The sequence below is a fragment of the Crinia signifera genome, chromosome 3, assembly GCF_055691185.1.
Source record: "Crinia signifera chromosome 3, ASM5569118v1, whole genome shotgun sequence".
Classification (NCBI taxonomy): domain Eukaryota; kingdom Metazoa; phylum Chordata; class Amphibia; order Anura; family Myobatrachidae; genus Crinia; species Crinia signifera.
This window is the reverse complement of record NC_139219.1, coordinates 228,010,872-228,030,325: the sequence shown is the minus strand read 5'-3', so window position 1 is coordinate 228,030,325 and position 19,454 is coordinate 228,010,872. Positions and strand designations below refer to the sequence as shown.

The following is a 19,454-nucleotide window of genomic DNA, read 5'->3' as shown; positions in this document are numbered from 1 at the left end:
CCTAGCATACAGGTCTGAATCATGCCCTAAATATGAATGCAAATAAATCATAAACTTAATTTGTTCATCATTTATAGTTTGCCATTTTATTTATATGGGCAGTTGTAATATATTTATTTATGCTGTTTATCAAACATGGAAAAGATTGGAAAGGTTTTTCAGTATTATAATAGTAAATGGATGCACTTACCCTGTATCAAGGTCAGTGAAAATGTTCCTTTTGAGAGCGCGGGGGTTCTGTTTGGTTCTATGGGCCAGATGTATCAAGCTTCAAAAAGTGATAAAGATGACAGTGATAAACAACCAGCCAATCAGCTCTTACCTGTCATTTTTCAAACCACAACACTTTTGTGTTGAGAGAGGCATAGATGGGTCAGCATTAGGAGGGATTGCTGACACCTGAGTGCCATTGGAGAAGCCAGGGGTATCTCCAGGTAAGCTGGCTCTCAGATGTTAAACCCCATTATCATGTGGCCTTACACTTGGCTATTAAGCCCAGACATATATGTTACTGCTATTAGGATGGGTTTGGGAGTGTGGTGCCCCCTGTGTTGTTAGGGCTGGTCTGCTCCAGCTTAGCACACCCTAACACTTTATTAACACTTATTTTTTTCCCATCACATTGTATATATTTTGTATTTTAATCACACTTTCACTTCCCTACATAGCACTTATGTGCTTCTTATTAACCCCTACTAATTTTCATTTGTGTGCTGCCCTGGAGTACTCAGCCTGTGTCAGCATGTTGGGGGCCCACACCCCATACCCAGTATTAGGGACCCCCAGTGACAGAGATGCCTTGATGTACGGCTTAGCCCTATATCTGCAGATATATGCAACCAAGGTCTCTGTATTATCTGATTATTATGTAGTCATTTTTCACTCAGTGTGCAATTGGGATACCAAATGTTTTTTTTTTTTTCCATTTTTCAAACCAGCCTGTAACAGGGCAGTTGGGAGCTGATTGTCTGCTTGCTTATCACTCTCCATTTAATTACTTTTTGAAGCTTGATACATCTGGCCCTTAGTCAGTTATGTAGATTACATTTCAGTTTTATGCAAATCACATTGTTATGTAGCCAGATACACATACAATGACACACATTATTTACAACAAATCTTTTCAGTTTTCAGGATGAGATTTCCTTCAGTTCTTCTTACCCAACTCTAAATTGGTGCCGCATATTTGAAGCAATGACTACCTGTCATTCACTTATCAAGCTGGATGGAAAATTACAGGGAGATCCACTGGACTTGAAGATGTTTGAAGGAACTGGTTGGGTAAGTGATTTATCATAATAAGACGATTCAAAAATAGGACATTTTGGGTGACATTCTATGGGATGAGATAAAAGCGCATTTTTTTTATCTTGCTCCACATCGCCGCTCTTCGCACTTTCTGAAATCGCATTTTTTAGTAATAAATTGCATATTTAATGGGATGCGCTTAGGAGGCTAAAAAGTGCAATGTAGTGCGATTTGCGCGAAGTGGTGCGATTTTATGACACATAAAAGTGCGATTTCTTCCGCCGGTCATGTGCGAGTTTTGGACCAACCGGAGTGCGATTTACAAGACTGTCTCCGCATGACTAAGAACCCCCTAACCTATTGGCCCACCTCAGTCCCCTCCATTATGCATCACACCTCCTATATAAAGGGGCACTGGTGCCATTTCAATCTTTGATAGGAAGTAAGGAGCATGGAGAGGAGCAGTGGCAGTGTGAGCAGAGGAAGAGGTGTTGGTGGCAGAGTGAGGAGTGGCAGAGTGAGGAGTGGCAGAGGGAGCAGTGGCAGCAGCCAGCCAAGAGGAGCCAGTGGGAGAGGCAGCAGAGGACTGCTGAGGTCGTCCTCCATTACAGGGAGTGGCAGCAGTGTGGCAGGCAGCATGGCCACAGCAAGGCCAGCCCCAGACCAGGCCCTGGCAGACCAACCTCAGCAGGAGGAGGTGGAGGATCCGCTGGCATCCCCATCCTATATATATATATATATATATAGTTGCCCCCCCCGAAAGGGTCCAAATCATCTCTCACCTGCTCATACAAGTCCAACAGGTTATTGCGGTTCAGCCTAAACATCCCCACAACCTGTTGATCCGAGAGGGAGTCCAGGTACAGCCTAGCACGATACATACGTGGGGTACGCAGTAGTCGGGGGGGTACCTGGATCTGGTGTGCAGCTTCCTCCTTCCTGCGCAGCTCCTCCAAATGGGCCACATCACAAATCAGCAACTCCAAACCACTCTGCAAAATCTCCATGTCTCAAACCCTCACAGGTGTCCTTAATGATGTTGGGGTATATGTAGGGGTGTTTCTGAGTGAAATTGAGGCCACCTGTGTTGAAATTAACCATTTGTGCACTTGACCAAAGTGAGTTCTGGGCCAAATCGCCCAACAGAACCTGGTCTGAAAAAAGTGCTATTATTAGACACCTTAAATGTGCGATTTCCAAAAATGCATCTCATTAAATAAGCGATTTGTATACTTTTCTGTACGAAAACATCTGGATGCGATAAAAGTGCGATTTTTTTTCAACACTTTCAGTACGCATGAGTTATCGCACAGAATATGCGATATCCGGCCCTTAGCGCATCCTATTATATATGCGATTTCAAGGAAATCGACATTTTTTTTTACTAATAATCGCCAAAAAATTAATTCTCAACCCATAGAATGTCACCCTTTATCTTCAAACAGTGCAACTATACAATACAAACTTATACTTGTTTTCCACTGAAGGAAATCCTGAGTTATTGTACACGAAATCAAATATTATAACCAAGCGCAGGGCACTAATTATAGTCCCAGCTGCCGCTTATAAGGGATACTCAACCCTTAAAATGGACAACAATAAAAGCGAAACAATGTAAGCGGCGCTTTAAGGACAATTCAAGTATCAAAATAAATTTTATTTATTTAATATCCTTTTCTTTATATAAAAAAACAATAAATGCAATATACAGTACCACCGGCCGGCAGAAAATTTAATTATCACAACATATATAGACAAAAACTATTTTTGAAAAACACATTACTGCATATTCAGAAAAACCTTTTTTGTAAACACCTCCAAGGTTATAGTATACTGGCTAATAAGCCTTTTGTAGTCACCCAGCTGGGTTTTTTTAGAGGCTCATTTAGCCCTGGGTGAGGCTTTGCATAATTTACTTAATATTCTATAACAGTGTCCTGTTTGCTTTGGGAAAAATAAGTAGAGCTCTCAATTTCATCCAACATTAGGCAGTTATTTGGGTTAGTAAGCGGATTAGTCAGTCACACTAGGTGGTTTGGTTAGTCTTTAGACCAGGCAACTTATAGACAAGCTGTTTAGTGCTCACTCATTCAGCCAAACTTGTAAGATTTAAAAGGAATAGATTTGCTCAAAACTTAAGCTCCGTTGGACCCAGGCAGGAGGGTTCAGATTTTTAATCCACTTGGGGAGAGATGCGGCTAACCTGGAGCGGGTCCCCGGCTGCTGGTCTTCCCGATTATGCAGCCCTCTCAAGGACTCCCGGCTCCGGCGTTTGTCTCCCCGGCTTGAGTGGTAGGCAGTGATAGAAAGTGACGGTGAGATGACGCGTTTCCCCGCCTTCAATACGTAAGCGGCTTCATCAGAAAAAAAACCCAGCTGGGTGACTACAAAAGGCTTATTAGCCAGTATACTATAACCTTGGAGGTGTTTACAAAAAAGGTTTTTCTGAATATGCAGTAATGTGTTTTTAAAAAATAGTTTTTGTCTATACATGTTGTGATAATTAAATTTTCTGCCGGCCGGTGTTACTGTATATTGCATTTATTGTTTTTTTATATAAAGAAAAGGATATTAAATAAATAAAATTTATTTTGATACTTGAATTGTAGTCCTTAAAGCGCCGCTTACATTGTTTCGCTTTTATTGTACACGAGCCTGATATTTCAGTCAGTAGAAATTAGTAGTATTATAGTTGTTTTCAAAATCTCAGGTCATATATGCAATTAAGATAATTTAATCTATCCCTAATTTTGGTGGAAAGATAGCATATGTTCAGATACTTCTATTCAGGATTGTCAAACTCTGCGTCCACAGGTTATGGCCCTGCATTAACTAAAATGAGAATCAATCCCCTTGTATTAGTTTACCCTGTACAGTACAAATGGATAAAGCAGTAGCTTTCCATGCAAGTTTGTGAAATTCTCAAAATTTGAGGCTTCTTCAGACACTCGGTATGGCTCACAGACAATATATAGGTTAGATAGTCGATAGGTCGACACCAAAAGCTCAACAAGCACTAGGTTAGCATTGATAAAAGATCAACATGGGATTTCATGAGTTTACCATGTCTTTTTCATGATTTACAATCCATGTGGACTCTGATTGGGAATGCAGCATAGTGAGCAAAGTGAGTCATGCAGTGGTATACACAACAATTGTTGGGTTCCATGCGCTCAGGTGCCCACATTGGGCAGTATTCAATGAGAAAAATTTGCCTTGTTTTATGGCGAGTTTGTGCTATTTTCGCATTGGAAGGAGCCTTTTGCTCTCCAAAAGTGAACCACCCTATTCAATGTGATATTTTCGCCGTCTTTTAAAGTGATTTTCGCCGTGTCTCTCCGTGTAGCAATTCTCCATCTTTTCATGGAGAACTGGAATGTGAACTTTTAAACTAAAAGGTATTTTTTTTATTTTGGTGTCAAAAAATCAGGATTTTTTTTCTGTGACGGGGCATTTTATTTTTATTCATGTGCTTATAGCACATGAATATATATTTAATTTAAAAAAAAATAATATTTTTGTTTACACAGAGCAGCCAGCAGGGGGCCGGAGCTCTCGAGACACTCATTAGATATTCATATATTCCCTGCACCCGATCATTACATATGCACGATCAGGTGCAGTGAATACTGGGTCCCCCGCTGGCTATAGGGGGGGGCAGCTTGTGCTGCCTGGGTCCCGGGGAGCCCTCCTCCCCTCCACATATGTTCTGGGGCAGCCAGGGAGACTTTAATCTCCCTGGCTGCCACCGTCCCCCGGCTCCCTGCCAGCTCCCTGCCGCGGACGCTCGTCCGCTGCAGGGGTCAAGACTTGCTGCGAGTGGCGGCGAGTCTTAACCACATTGAATAGTGGGAGCAGGAGTGGCAGCGAGCCCTCCGGAACAGGGCGAGTGCATGGCGAGAGACAAAATCTCTCGCCATGCACGGAGAATTTTTCTCATTGAATACTGCCTATTGACATAAAAAAAAAAAAAACCTCATGTTGATCTTTTGTTTATGTCGACCTTTTGTCAATGTTTACCTAGTGCATGTCAACCTTTTGACTTTCTACGTAGACACTGTGGGGGAAATTTACTAAGGCAAAGACACCTAAAAAATATTTGCATAGTAAAATACGATTTTTTTAGGTGTATTCGTATTTTTGCCATTTACTGTGCCAAAAATACACATATTCGTATTCGTATTTTTGGCACATTCGTATTTGTATTTACAAACAAGAAATGTATGCACCATCGGAAAATACGAATAGGAATCACCATTCAAAAGAATGGTGATTCCTAATTTACTAAGCGGCCGTATTAAAAATATGGCCGCTAATTACCAGTAAACGGCCGTAATTGCCGGCCAAACACGCCAGAAAATACACTTCATTTTCCTGGCGTATTTGACTTTAGCCTGCACTGATCGGTCAGATCCGTGCAGGCTTCAGTGTGTAAAAAAAAAAAGAAGAAAAATAAATAAATTTAAAAAATGGCATGGGTTCACCCCCTACGGCTGTAAACAGCACCAAGCTCAAAGAGCCGAGGCTGGTTTTAAAAAATCAGGGAACAATTGACATAGGGCTCCAGGGCCAGGTCTGGTTCCCAAAATATGGGGGACAAAATTAATAGGAGGTCACCCGTATTTTAAGAACCAGACCCAGGCCCAAGCAGACAGCAGGGTAATGCTACAGCCAGGGGGGGGGGGGGGGGACTTTTTATACAAGTCCCCCCAGCCAAATCATTCATCTCTACCGACCAGTCAGCCTGGGTAGGGGTCCTGGGGGAGTGGGGACCTACCCAACGAAGGCCCCCCCCCCCTCCAGAACTTACCTGCCCAGGATGAAGGTGCTGTCCCCAGTTCCCCTGGGCGTTGGGTACCGGGCTGATTAAATAGTAAAACATAGAAAAAAAATAATTGTCTAATACTGTGGAACTATGAGTTCCAGCAAGCCGCCTCCGCATGCTGGGACTTGGGGAGCCACAAGTCCCAGCATGCGGGGCATTAAACTTGTAGTAATAGTAATAGAAATAGTTAAATAAACACACTGACACACATATGAAAAATAAAACTTTAATACATACATAGCCCATACATACTGATACTAACCTATCTTAAGCGCGTAGGAGGTCCCCCGTCCATCGTCCGTGGTCCGGGTGTCCTAGGGTCCATCGGGGTCCGTGGTGCAGGTTCCAGGTGTCCTAGGGTCCATCGATCCGGTGTCCTGGGTCCGTGGTCCGGTGTCCGGCCTCCAAAGAAATCCTCTTGGGGACCTGTGGAAGGAAATCCTACTTACCAAGGTCCACCGGCATAGATTGGTCCTCTTGGTTCCGCCGTAGTCCAGGGATCTTAATAAAAACAACAAACTGCAAACGCGACAAAAGCGCAGACTGAATTAGAGAGCTGCTGAAGTTTCATCTTCATTGCCTCTCCCCTGAATGATTCTATTGGCCACCTAGTGGCCAATCAGGGGCCGAGAAATTTGGCTCCTAATTGGCCGCTAGGGGGAGAGGCGGGAGGAGGCGCTGAAGATGTCCTGGGGTCCATCTTTTTATACAATGATTCTATTGGTCACCATGCAGCCAATCAGGATGGGTTCCATCTTTTTATACAATGATTCTATTGGCCACCTAGCGGCCATCTATTCGGCTCCTGATTGGCCGCTAGGTGGCCAATAGAATCATTCTGGGGAGAGGCGCTGAAGATGTTGTGGGGTCCATCTTTTTATACAATGATTCTATTGGCCACCTAGTGGCCAGTCAGGATGGGGTCCATCTTTTTATACAATGATTCTATTGGCCACCTAGTGGCCAATCAGGAGCCGAGTAGTATCGCTCCTGATTGGCCGCTAGGTGGCCAACAGAATAATTCGGGGGAGAGGCAATGAAGATTAAACTTCAGCGGCTCTCCAATTCACTGGTTGTTGGGTTTGCGGTTTGTTATTTTTCTGAAGATCCCTGGACTATGGAGGAACCAAGAGCACCGATCTACGCCGGAGGACCTTGGTAAGTAGGATTTCCTTCCACAGGTCCACACAAGGATTTCTTCGGAGGCCGGACCCCGGACTGATGGACCACGGACCCCGGACACCGGACCGATGGACCCCAGGAAACCAGTCGTATTTGACTGCTTTGTAAATTCCCCTGCGGAACACGAATTTGCATACAGCTAAAACTGCTGTATGCATTCGTATTCATTCGTATTAAGAATACAAATACAAACAATCGTATTCGTGTTCTTAGTAAATTTCCCCCTGTGTGTGAGCTAATTCACACCCCAGACACTCAGGGAAAGTAGGCAAATGTGCAATTAGCAAAAATATAATCACTTTTTTGTTTGCTGTGCTTATTCATAACAGGAACTTGAAGATTATGAGACTACAATGAATAAAGATGGTCATATGATTAGCTGCACAATGGTAAAGCCTGGACCTGAAGCTAAAAAGGCAAGTCCAACGTGTTTCTTTGTTATTTACAAATAATATTTTAGTATTTTTCACACATTGATCGCATTTTACAGCAGATTATTATTTGGAATTTTGCACATAATCTTTGTATTGTGCTGTTGTTATTAAATGCCTCACAAGCACTTAGCGTAAAAGTATAGATCTTCTCAGCGCTAATTGCAAATAAGCAGCCAGACTGTTATGGGTTGTTAAATCACAAATACTTTATAAAATAAATCAAACATTTAATATACTGATAAAAAATATAACGTTCATATACACATAATAAGAATTATACCATAAACACTATGGGGAAAATGAATAAGATGAGAGATTCAGAAAGTGAGAGATTTGGTAAGAAATCTCCAGTATTTTAAGGCAGCAATAATTTATACTGCATAACCAGTTTAATTTTGAAGTGTAAATAATTGCCGCTTTAAAAAAAATGAAGATTTTTTACCAAATCTCTCACTTTCTGAATCTCTCCTATTAAACCTAACCCATTAGGTGGATAAGGATCAAAGAGAATAAAGGTTGAGTATCCCATATCCGAATATCCGTTATCCAAATTTTTCCGAGAACCATACATTCCAGAAAGTGAACAAAAATTTTTTTTTTGGCTAAAAACTTACCAGGGACATAATGATATGTAACTGCCACTATATATGTGCAAGACAATGATTACTTGCCATTTAAATTCAGTGCCTGAGATTGTACACAAACTTTGTTTCAGGTTTTGAAACCTTGTTTTATGCACAAATAAAATATATTTGTGTTTATTTCATGTGTTTGATGTGTATGTACAACATAAATGCAAGATACCTCAAGATGCATCATTGAAATATTAAAATATTCCGAATGACGGAATAATCCGTTATCCAAAATTCTCCTGGTCCTGAGCATTTTGGATAAGGGATATTCAACCTGTATATATTATTAAACAATGAAATGGAAGCTTCCAATAATAAGTCAGCATTTAAAATCCAAATGGATGTCCCTTTAAGGTCAGAAGGAGCTGATGGCATGGTGGTATATACATCTGATGTATACTGGATCTTAAATTACTTTTTATCAATCTTTAGAAATCAAGTTGCAGCTATAGTATATGATAGTCATATGATAGTTACTGCTAGTTATATGCTCAATTGCAGCAGATAAGAGGAGTGCATTTAAATTAACATAGTACCTAACATTCCCATGGGCACGACTACCCGCCACCACATCACGCCCCCCCAGCCGCAATGGTGGTTGTGAGCCACTGACGAACACTCTGTTCGCCGTGGCCACTTGTACCCTTCGCATGCACATGCGAATTTGCATGCGAGCGTGTAAACCGCAATAACCCCCATGGTACTGTGACTGCTGGCCATACCCCACTGTGCATATGGTACTGTGACTGCTGGCCATACCCAACTGTGCATACGGTTCTTTGACTGCTAATCATACCTCACTGTGCATATGGTACGGTGACTGCTGGCCATACCCCATTGTGCATATGGTTGTGACTGCTGGCCATATCCCACTGTACATACAGTACTGTGACTGCTAGCCATAGAAACATAGAAACATAGAATTTGACGGCAGATAAGAACCACTTGGCCCATCTAGTCTGCCCCTTTTTTAAACATGTTACCTCAAACCATATTTGATCCTTATTTTTTTGTAAGGATATCAATATGCCTATCCCAAGCATGTTTAAATTGTACTACTGTATCTACATATCTACAGTACTGTGACTGCTAACCATACCCCACTGTGTGTTGTTCATAGCACACAACAGTACAAGTTAACAAAAATTATAAAAAGTAAAAAAATCAATAAAAACCTCTTCTGTTTTCTGCTGTACCTCACTGTGCATACAAGTACTTTGACAGCAGGCCATAACCCCACTGTGTATACAGTACTATGACTGCTGGCCATTCTCAACTGTGCACATTTATTAGACAATGGCCTATGTCCACGGCACTGCTGTGCCACTGCCTTCATCACCTCGCTGCAGTGAATAGACACTGCATGCATGCGCACAGCTTCTATTCCATGCTGCTATGCTAAGCAGGGGGACTTCGAACTGCCACCCCCCACTGCGAAACACTGTCGGCCCCGGGCAAGACGCAGGGCCATCCCATAAAAATGGGATGTCACAGGACTAGAACTCCCATTTAAGTAAATTTACATGTACAGTACAGGGAAGATCTGTTTCTTTTGCCCTCTTGACTTCTCAGGACTAGAACTCCCATTTAAGTAAATTTACATGTACAGTACAGGGAAGATCTGTTTCTTTTGCCCTCTTGCGCAGCACTTTCCAGAATCCCAGAAGTCCTTCGCCAAGTCTTCACCTCTATGGCAGCTTATACTGTAGCTTGTTCTCTGGAATCTTCTCTCTTGATCATACTGCCTCTTCTTTATTCTGTGATGTCTTTCGGTTTGGCTTCTTCTGGAGCTCCACTTTTTCTTATCTCAACCTGTTAAACTGCTAGATATTGCAAGCAGACAAGGTGGTAATGTGACAAGCTCAGATTGGCTCATGGTCCCTACAATTTAACTACCATAGCAAAAGCAATGCACTACTCACAATCTGGACAAGAGTGAATTTTCACAGTTTCACTACTTCCATAGCCAGGAGTCTCTGTGTATGGTGAATACTTACCAGAACAATGCAATAAGATAAGACGTTAACGTTTAGTACTTGCTCCGTCTGGTATTTACCAACACAATTCTAATCTGTGTTGTAAACTTTAAAGATTGTAAGTGATTTCTTAATCTAATTTACATACCAAAATAGTTGACTTTGTATAAATCGTATAGAAGTGTTGTATGAGGTTGGCAGGAAGTCACTGATCATTGTAACAGGCTTCTTCTGTGGTATTGTTAGTCTAATATCTTTTTATCATTTAGGTGCCAGTGGAAGGAGTTGTCATTTTGCATCAGTTCCCCTTCTCCTCCACTTTACAGCGTATGTCTGTGATCACTCAGGTTATTGGTGACAGTAACCTGACATTGTTCATGAAAGGAGCACCAGAAATGGTCATCCGTTACTGTAAGCCTGAAACAGGTAAATGTAACGAGCAGGGCCCTCTATCCTCATGTGCTTTTCTAAGAATATATCTCTGCCACTGTTATAATTGCCTCAGTGTCCGCTGCTGCAACTGTCTTTTATTTACAATGTACTTGTCCTTATTTGCATTTGTACTGTAAATCACTATTTTCTTGTTTAGTTTTTTTGCTCAATTATGTATTGTCTGGCTCTGTGGAACCCTTGTGGTGCCATATAAATAAATGGTACTTGTTTCTTAGAACTGCGCCCAGGATTTCCATCGTATGGGCTCCTAAAAATCTCATCGAATTGCATCCCACTGGAATATTGCGGCATGTTATGCATGCGATGCGATGCAATTCGATTTTTAATTGTACAAGCACCCATTCCATGAGATGTGATGAGTGCTTACAATGAGCTGTATCCCCCAGTATCCACGCCATCCTGAAGCGTGGCAGGTGCAGCGCGCCCCGTGAGGGGCGGCGGCAACATCCACCGACCTTTTCATACCCCCACTATCAGTAGCATCATCATCGGCGGCCATTGTGGAATGCGTTCCACAGACTAATATGGAAATGTATAATAAGTAGACCCAGATGGCAGAACTCACTATGGCCTAAAATACACTCTAAACCATGGGTCCTCAAACTGCGGCCCTCCAGATGTCTCCAGACAAATCCCAGCATGCCTTGCCACAGTTTTAACACTCCCTTATAGCAAAACTGTGGCAAGGCATGCTGGTATTTGTAGTTTCACAACATCTGGAGGGCCGCAGTTCTAAACAGTTCTAAACAAAAAACTAACTATATACAAAATCCAATCCATAGTTATTAATACACTATGTCAGGGGTTCCCAATCTTTTTTGAATCACGGCACCCTAGAGTATCAGAATTTTTTCACGGCACCCCTAGGCCAAAAAAATAATTAATTAGATTGGGTTTATATGCCATTCTAAGGATCAGTTATGTGGTAAAGTGCAGGATTTGCTTCTGTTTGTACACATTTTATTATTGGCAGCCACCAGCACTGGTTTTGCTCATAAATAACTAACCATTCATGATCTGAGTTGGTCCTGGACCACCAACCCAGGGCACCCCTGCATGTGTCCCGAGGCACCCCAGGGAGCCACGGCACACAGTTTGGGAACCACTGCACTATGTTGACAATATAACAGCATATCAATATACCAGACAAGTCAATTGTCAGAATGAAACTTTATCTTATCTAATTGTCAACAAAATCCATTTGTATAGTATAAAATGTTTAAGTTTATACAATTTTTTTAAGAGTTTAAGAATTTTCTCATATTATTATTTTTTTAAAATTATTATTAATAAAATGTGCATATGTGTGTTATTAGTTTTCATATTCTCTCCAGGAGATAAGATCTAAAGAATCCAATAGATGACAACTGATATCTATGTATAGTAAGACAAGAGATAAAAACACTTATATGTCATAATATATTAAACTAAACATAGAATGCCTCATACAGCAAGAATTGATGAAAGAATGAATAGATGATGTAACAATCATCATAATGCTATAACAGCTACAACATGTGACAACTCATATAGTGAATATAGAGGGTGACATTTAATAGGATGGGATTTTTTCGCACTTTCAATATCGCCCATTATCGCACTTTTTCAAAATCGCATTTTTGCCGCGGATTCGCATATTTAATGAGGTGCGTGTTCCAGAAAGAAAAGTGCGATTAAGTGCGATAATGTGTGAATTTTAGGCATGAAAATGTGCAAAATTTAGGCATGAAAATGTGCGAATTTGAGCTTATGTGCAATTTTGTGTTTGTAAAAAAAAAATAAAAATGGCGTGGGATCCCCCTCCTGAGCATAACCAGCCCTGGGCTCATTGAGCCGGACCTGGTTTCAAAGATACGGGGGACAAAAAACATAGGGGTCCCCCGTATTTCTGAAACCAGCCCCGGACTCTTGGACCGGTCCTGGTTCCAAAAATCTGGGGGACAAAAAATCTGGGGGTCCCCCGTATTTTGAAACCAGCACCGGTCTCCAACAGGCCGCGGTGTAATGCCACACCCGGGGGACACTTTTTACATACGGTCCCCCGGCCGAAACATGATCACCGTGGCTGTCACCGGCGTCCGTGCCCAGTGGACGCCGGCCTGATGGGGTTAAATCTCACAAACATAACATTGCTTTATGCAGGAGAACTACAAGTGCCAGCAGACCTCCCCCACATGCTGGGACTTGGAGAACCACAAGTCCCAGCATGCGGGGCATTAATGGGCCCGCTGGGACTTGTAGTCCACCTGTAAAAAGAATGTTAAAAGAAAAGACACACACACAGAAAAGTACTGTAAGACTTTATTTTACACACATACATACACCTCACTTTTACACCAATATACTTACCAACCCAGGATCCAGCGCTGGTCTGTCTGCTCCACAACCGGCTCACCCCGCACGGACAGGGGGCTGAACCGTCTTTCTCCGGCGCAGCTAACAGCCTCTCTCAAATTCGCATCTTATTAAATATGCGAATTGTATACTTTTCAATGGGAAAACATCTGGATACTAGTTCCGGCGCGAGCAAAATCGCACTTTTAGAAAGTGCGATTTCGCGGCAAAATCTTCAGTTTTTCCCGTTTTTTACATCTCATTAAATATGCGAATTCGGGAAAAAGTGCGATTTCAACTGTTTTTGGCGAAAATATCGCAAAAGTCACATTTTCGCATCTCATTAAGGGGAAAATTTACAAAAAAAAATTTGTGGAAAAAAATCGTATTTTCATACAAAATACTATTTTTTGGGGTGTATACGTATTTTTGGCATTTACTATGTCAAAAAAAGTATTTTCGTATTCTTAATGATGGGACATTCGTATTTGTATTTACAAATACGAATGTCTACATAATCGATAGAATATGACAGGAATCACCATTCAAAAGAATGGTGGTTCCTGATTTACTAAGTAGCCGTATTGAAAATACGGCTGCTAATTGGTGTGAAACAGCCACGAAAATACGGCCTTACACCTTATTTTCCTGTCGTATTTGCTTTCAGCCTGCACGGATCAGTCAGATCCGTGAAGGCTTTAGTGTAAAAAAAAATAGAAAAAAAAATATATATTTTTTTTAAAAACAGCGTGGGGTCCCCCCCACAGCTGTAACCAGCACCAGGCTGAAAGAGCCGGGCCGCTAATTAAAAATCAGGGAATCCGACAAATAGGGGTTCCCCGATTTTTAACAACCAGCCCCAGGCACCAGGTCCGGGGCTGGTTCCCAAAATACGGGGGACAAAATGACTAGGGTCCCCCGTATTTTAAGAACCAGCCCCAGGCCAAACCAGCCAGCAGATATTACATCTAAAGTATCTGACAAACCAGTTGCTAAGCACTTTGCCAAACTTGGTCATAGTGTTGCTAGCCTCCGTTGTATGCTCATAGATCATATTCCGTTACCTTTTGAGGGGAGGGGATCGCTGTTTCATGCTCAAGAAAAAAGAAGCTAGATGGATTTTTGATCTGGATACGCTGTCTCCAAGAGGACTGAACGAATATAACCCTTTGTCCATCTTTTTGAAATGATGGCATTACCGTCTTCCCTTTTCCCTTTTACTTCATTTTTTCTGTTGTGTTGTACTGTACATTGTTTGATTTTGGATTTTTTATTTATTTTTGAGGTTGGATTGGGTGTCACTGGGCTGTTCGTATTATGTTTATTTATTTTTTATTTTTTGTTTTTTATTTCTCATTATGTGTATATATATATATATATATATATATCTAGAAGAGGGCAGAGAGAAGGCGCTTCATGGTGCAATATAATATATATATATATATATATATATATTGCAGATAATTTTTCTTGTTTTTATACAGTATATGTTCACTATATGTGTTGTCACATGTTGTAGCTGTTATAGCATTATGATGATTGTTACATCCATCTATTCATTCTTTTTTTTTTTTTTAACTTGTATAAACTTAAAAATGTTATGCTATAAAAATGTATTTTGTTTACAATTAGATAAGATAAATATAGTCCATTCTGACAATTGACTTGTCCGGTATAGTGATATGCTGTTATATTGTCAACATGGTGTATTAATAACCATGGATTGGATCTTGCTATATGTATATAATTAGTCATTTGTTTAGAGTGTATTTTAGGCCATAGTGAGTTCTGCCACCCGGGTCTACTTATTATACCTTTTTATATTAGTCTGTGGAACGCATTCCACAATGGCCGCCGATGATGTTGGAAGGCAAGCTACAATTCCTTTGTATGTTTCTAAAGCCGTGTGCTACATAATTAGTGCTCCCCTGACAGGAGGTGGAACGTATACGTCACTTCTGCCGGACTAGTTGGAACACATTGCGGTACGCAATTCTGGTCATAGGGCGGCGGCGGCGTATAGCGTAACAAACTTGACTCGTATTTTATATTGGTTGTGCTTTACACCATCAGTGCTCCCCTGCCGTCTGACGGCAGGTGGAACGTACACGTCACTTCCGCCTGACCGTCTGGAACGCATTGTGCACTTCCTATCTTATGGTGACGGTGGCGAGTAATGCTATATTAGTATCTTCTGCTGCATTGTGACTTCTTTATTTTATTTGGGGTGATAGCCCTGTAATTTGGGTATTCCTCTTATCAATTTGGTGTTGCTAATTTTGGTTTATCAGTTGCTATGCTAGCTAATATGGAATGACAGGGTGTGATGATGTCACTTCCTGTCACTGGGTATATAAGCTGACCCGGTGGGGCAGTACAGATGTATCCTCTCAGGAGGAAGGATGACTGTCTGATGATATTCATTATAAGGTTGTACAATTTCCTGTTGATGGTCTATACCAGACCAAAACGTTATGTTACGTCAGATTGATTTATTTGATGCAATAAAATTATCATTTGAGACCTTTCTTGCTTTGGTGAGTGCCCATTCTACCCACGATATCTACTGATGTTTTGTCATCTGTTTGAGCACTCCCGTTTTTCTGTTACAATGGGATTATAAATAGATCATTTTGCTTTTTTTTTTTTTTTTCAAGACTGGCAACCAACTTACTGTAGCTTTCCTACATTTTTTCACTTAATTAAGACATAAACCTTTTATGTTTCTTGATTAGTTCCACATGATTTTTCCAAGGAGCTTGAGTTCTACACAAAGCAAGGTTTCCGAGTTATTGGATTGGCATATCGATCATTGAAGGACGATGGACTTCCAAATTCGCTAGACACAGACAGGTAAAAGTTATGTACATTTTTAAACTCCTAAGATAAAACTGGCATTGTCTTTCCAAGACTGCAGTGTAAACGCTTGCCTGTTATGTGCTGTTATGCGGCTGAGAGTGTTATTATATTCTGGTCCTGTTCTATTAGTTGCATAATATAAATTTTCATGCCGGAAATCCTTCTCAATGACTGTGTGTGGTGACATTAATCTAGCTGTATCTATTGTTACAGTGCAGGGAGGCACCCCACATTAACTCCAGACAAGAGTTGGGCCTTTAATACCACTTACCTGGTCCAAGGGGGTATCATAATTGCCCTGCTGCAGTAAAAGTGACAATGCATACCTCCCAACAGTCCCAATTTTCATGGGACAGTCCTTTTATTTTGGAACTATCCCATATCCTACCTGCGGTCGTCTGTGTCCTAAGGGGATAGTGGGCTGGGGATGTAAATTGGGACTCCCCTCTGTCAGTGCTGCTCTGTTTAGCAGTGCAGCATGGAACAGACCTTATGCACAGGGGGCATGGCCAGCAGCTAACAGAGCACTGGCCATGCTCCCCACAGTGATGAAAACAGGGGCAGAGTCTTGTGATAGCGGCATTACTTCGTAGACAAGCCCGCTTCCCACATAATGTGCCGTACCCCAGGTGTGACTAAGGGCAGTATTCAATGAGAAAAATTCTCCGTGCATGGCGAGAGATTTTTTCTCTCGCCATGCACTCGCCCTGTTCCGGAGGGCTCGCTGCCACTCCTGCTCCCACTATTCAATGTGGTTAAGACTCGCCGCCACTCGCGGTGAGTCTTAACCCCTGCAGCGGACGAGTGTCCGCGGCAGGGAGCTGGCAGGGAGCCGGGGGACGGTGGCAGCCAGGGAGATTAAAGTCTCCCTGGCTGCCCCAGAACATATGTGAAGGGGAGGAGGGCTTCCCGGGACCCAGGCAGCACAAGCTGCCCCCCCCTATAGCCAGCGGGGGACCCAGTATTCACTGCACCCGATCGTGCATATGTAATGATCGGGTGCAGTGAATATATGAATATCTAATGAGCGGCTCGAGAGCTCCGGCCCCCCTACTGGCTGCTCTGTGTAAAAAAAAAAAATAATATATATATATATATATATATATATTTTTTAAATTAAATATATATTCATGTGCTATAAGCACATGAATAAAAATAACATGCCCCTTCACAGAAAAAAAATCCTGATTTTTTCACACCAAAATTAAAAAAAAAACCTTTTAGTTTAAAAGTTCACATTCCAGTTCTCCATGAAAAGATGGAGAATTGCTACACGGAGAGACATGGCGAAAATCACTTAAAAAGACGGTGAAAATATAACATTGAATAGGGTGGTTCACTTTTGGAGAGCAAAATGCTCCTTCCAACGCGAAAACAGCACAAACTCGCCATAAAACAAGGCAAATTTTTCTCATTGAATACTGGCCTAAGAGGGTCTGGTTGCAATAAGCCCACAGCCCCATTATTTCCTATGGCGGTGCGTGCATGCACACGTGCACATCATATTACATGGGCACACTTCACAGCACAGCTGAACATGCTTACATTTGTATAGTGGACAATGATTTTCTATTCTCACTTTGGCATTTGGCTATGGATAGCATAAATTTCAATAACCTAGCTACAGGGGAGATTTATCAAATCTTGGAGAGAAACAAGATAGAGAGAACCATATAGCTTCTTTAATTTTAAAGGCTGTGTTCGATAAATGACAGAAGCTGATTTTTTATTACATTTCTTTTAAACCAGTTGCGTTTGTCTATTTTTTAAAGTTGTTTTTATTACTTGTATATATTGGTGCTCACAGGAGTAGGCTTGGGAACAGGTGACAGTGATGACATTAGGTGGCTTCTCCAATATTAGCATAATTTAGAAGTACAATTTCAATGCCATTTGTTTATAATAATTCAGAGCAGAATAAGATGTGTAATCTAAAACCTGTACACACTGCGCCTGGTTCAGATTTGAACAGAAAAGCCTACGCAATTGTGATATGATATGGTCTTGCTAATCAAGTGAAGCTGCTACCCAGGAAAGAACATTAGCTCCTGCTTACACATACAGTAATCTACATAGCATGGACCTAATATCAAGGAACATTGACTTCCCATGTGAGTCTATGGTGATGAAGTCTGGCTGCGGCAGTAATGATGCAGATGCCAAGTCAGGGTTGCCGACTTTTAGATTCTCCTCTAGCCTGGAAAGGAGACTTTCAGCAGCCGTTCGGGGGGCGAGGCTTGACCTTGACGTCATTAAGCCCCGTCCCCAGGATGTAAAATAGCCTAATTCATGGATCTTTGTGGAGGGGCGGGGCTAAAATGAGGCAAATGTGACATTTTAGCTCTGCCCCCTTCTCTGAGACCCACGGATTGCGGCATTTAAATGCTGCGATCGGGGGCGCAGTGGGGTCCCCTGATTCCGGGAGGGTTGCCCTCCTTTCCGGGGGGCCGGGAGGGGAACCCGATTTTTGGGAGACTCCCGGCTATACTGGGAGGGTAGGCAACCCTGTGCCATGTTCCTCTACATACATGATAGCAGATGGAGGTAGATACATGCCCTAAAAACAGCTGTGCATGCTCTTTTTGCTGCCACTCACCATTACTTCCTGGAAACGGTCCCTTCCTGTCAATCCCTCTGTTCTGAAATGGTCACTGCGAGCTGAATAACAAAGGTAACGTGGGGCCTGATTCAGGCTTTGTGTACATGTAACATTCAAATGCCGCCCACTGCCCAGCCAAATGTCCACTCTCCGCCAAACATGAATTCCCTTGCTACATTGCTAAACGTTCTGATTTACGGACAGATGCACTAAGGTTCAAAAGTGATAAAATGGAGAGTGATAATAAACCACCAGCCAATCAGTTCCTACCTGCCATGTCACAGACTGTGTTTGAAAAATGTCAGACAGGAGTTGATTGTTTGGTTGTTTATCACTCTCTATTTTATCACTTTTTATCACTTTTGAAGCTTAGTGCATCTGACCCTTGATGTGCTGTATATAGCTTCATTTGCCAATGGCATCTCAATTTTTTTAAGCAGTTTATAATGTGTCATCCTGATCCAACTGTGCAAGGAGCGTTTGAAGCTCCTTGCATACTTGGATCAGGAGGCAAAATAGACTGTGCTCCCTCTTCTGTCTCCCCAGCCAGTCCTCCCTCTTCTGTCTCACCAGCCAGTCCTCCCTCTTCTGTCTCTCCAGCCAGTCCTTCCTCTTCTGTCTCTCCAGCCAGTCCTCCCTCTTCTGTCTCTCCAGCCAGTCCTCCCTCTTCTGTCTCTCCAGCCAGTCCTCCCTCTTCTGTCTCACTAGCCAGTCCTCCCTCTCCTGTTTCTCCAGCCAGTCCTCCATCTTCTATCATCAGGGCTATTTTTGTGCAGGCTCCAGCAGGAACTGTGGCCCTTATTCTAGCTCACTCTTTCTGACAAAAGATTTCTTAGATGGACAAAACCATGAGCACTGCAGGTGAGGCAGGTGTTACTTGTGCAGAGATAATTAGATTTGGGTGGGGTTTTA

At 42.0% G+C, this 19,454-nt stretch overlaps 1 protein-coding gene across 1 annotated transcript in view; it reads left to right on the top strand.

The window, feature by feature from the left end:
* The window catches only part of LOC146064270 (putative cation-transporting ATPase 13A4), a 143,069-nt gene that overhangs the window by 71,580 nt on the left and 52,035 nt on the right, over positions 1-19,454 (top strand). The window contains exons 14-17 of the mRNA XM_083177554.1: positions 1,128-1,281; positions 7,585-7,671; positions 10,567-10,723; positions 15,820-15,937. Of these exons, the coding sequence (XP_083033680.1) occupies positions 1,128-1,281; positions 7,585-7,671; positions 10,567-10,723; positions 15,820-15,937 (516 nt within the window). The remainder of the gene's footprint in view (positions 1-1,127; positions 1,282-7,584; positions 7,672-10,566; positions 10,724-15,819; positions 15,938-19,454) is intronic.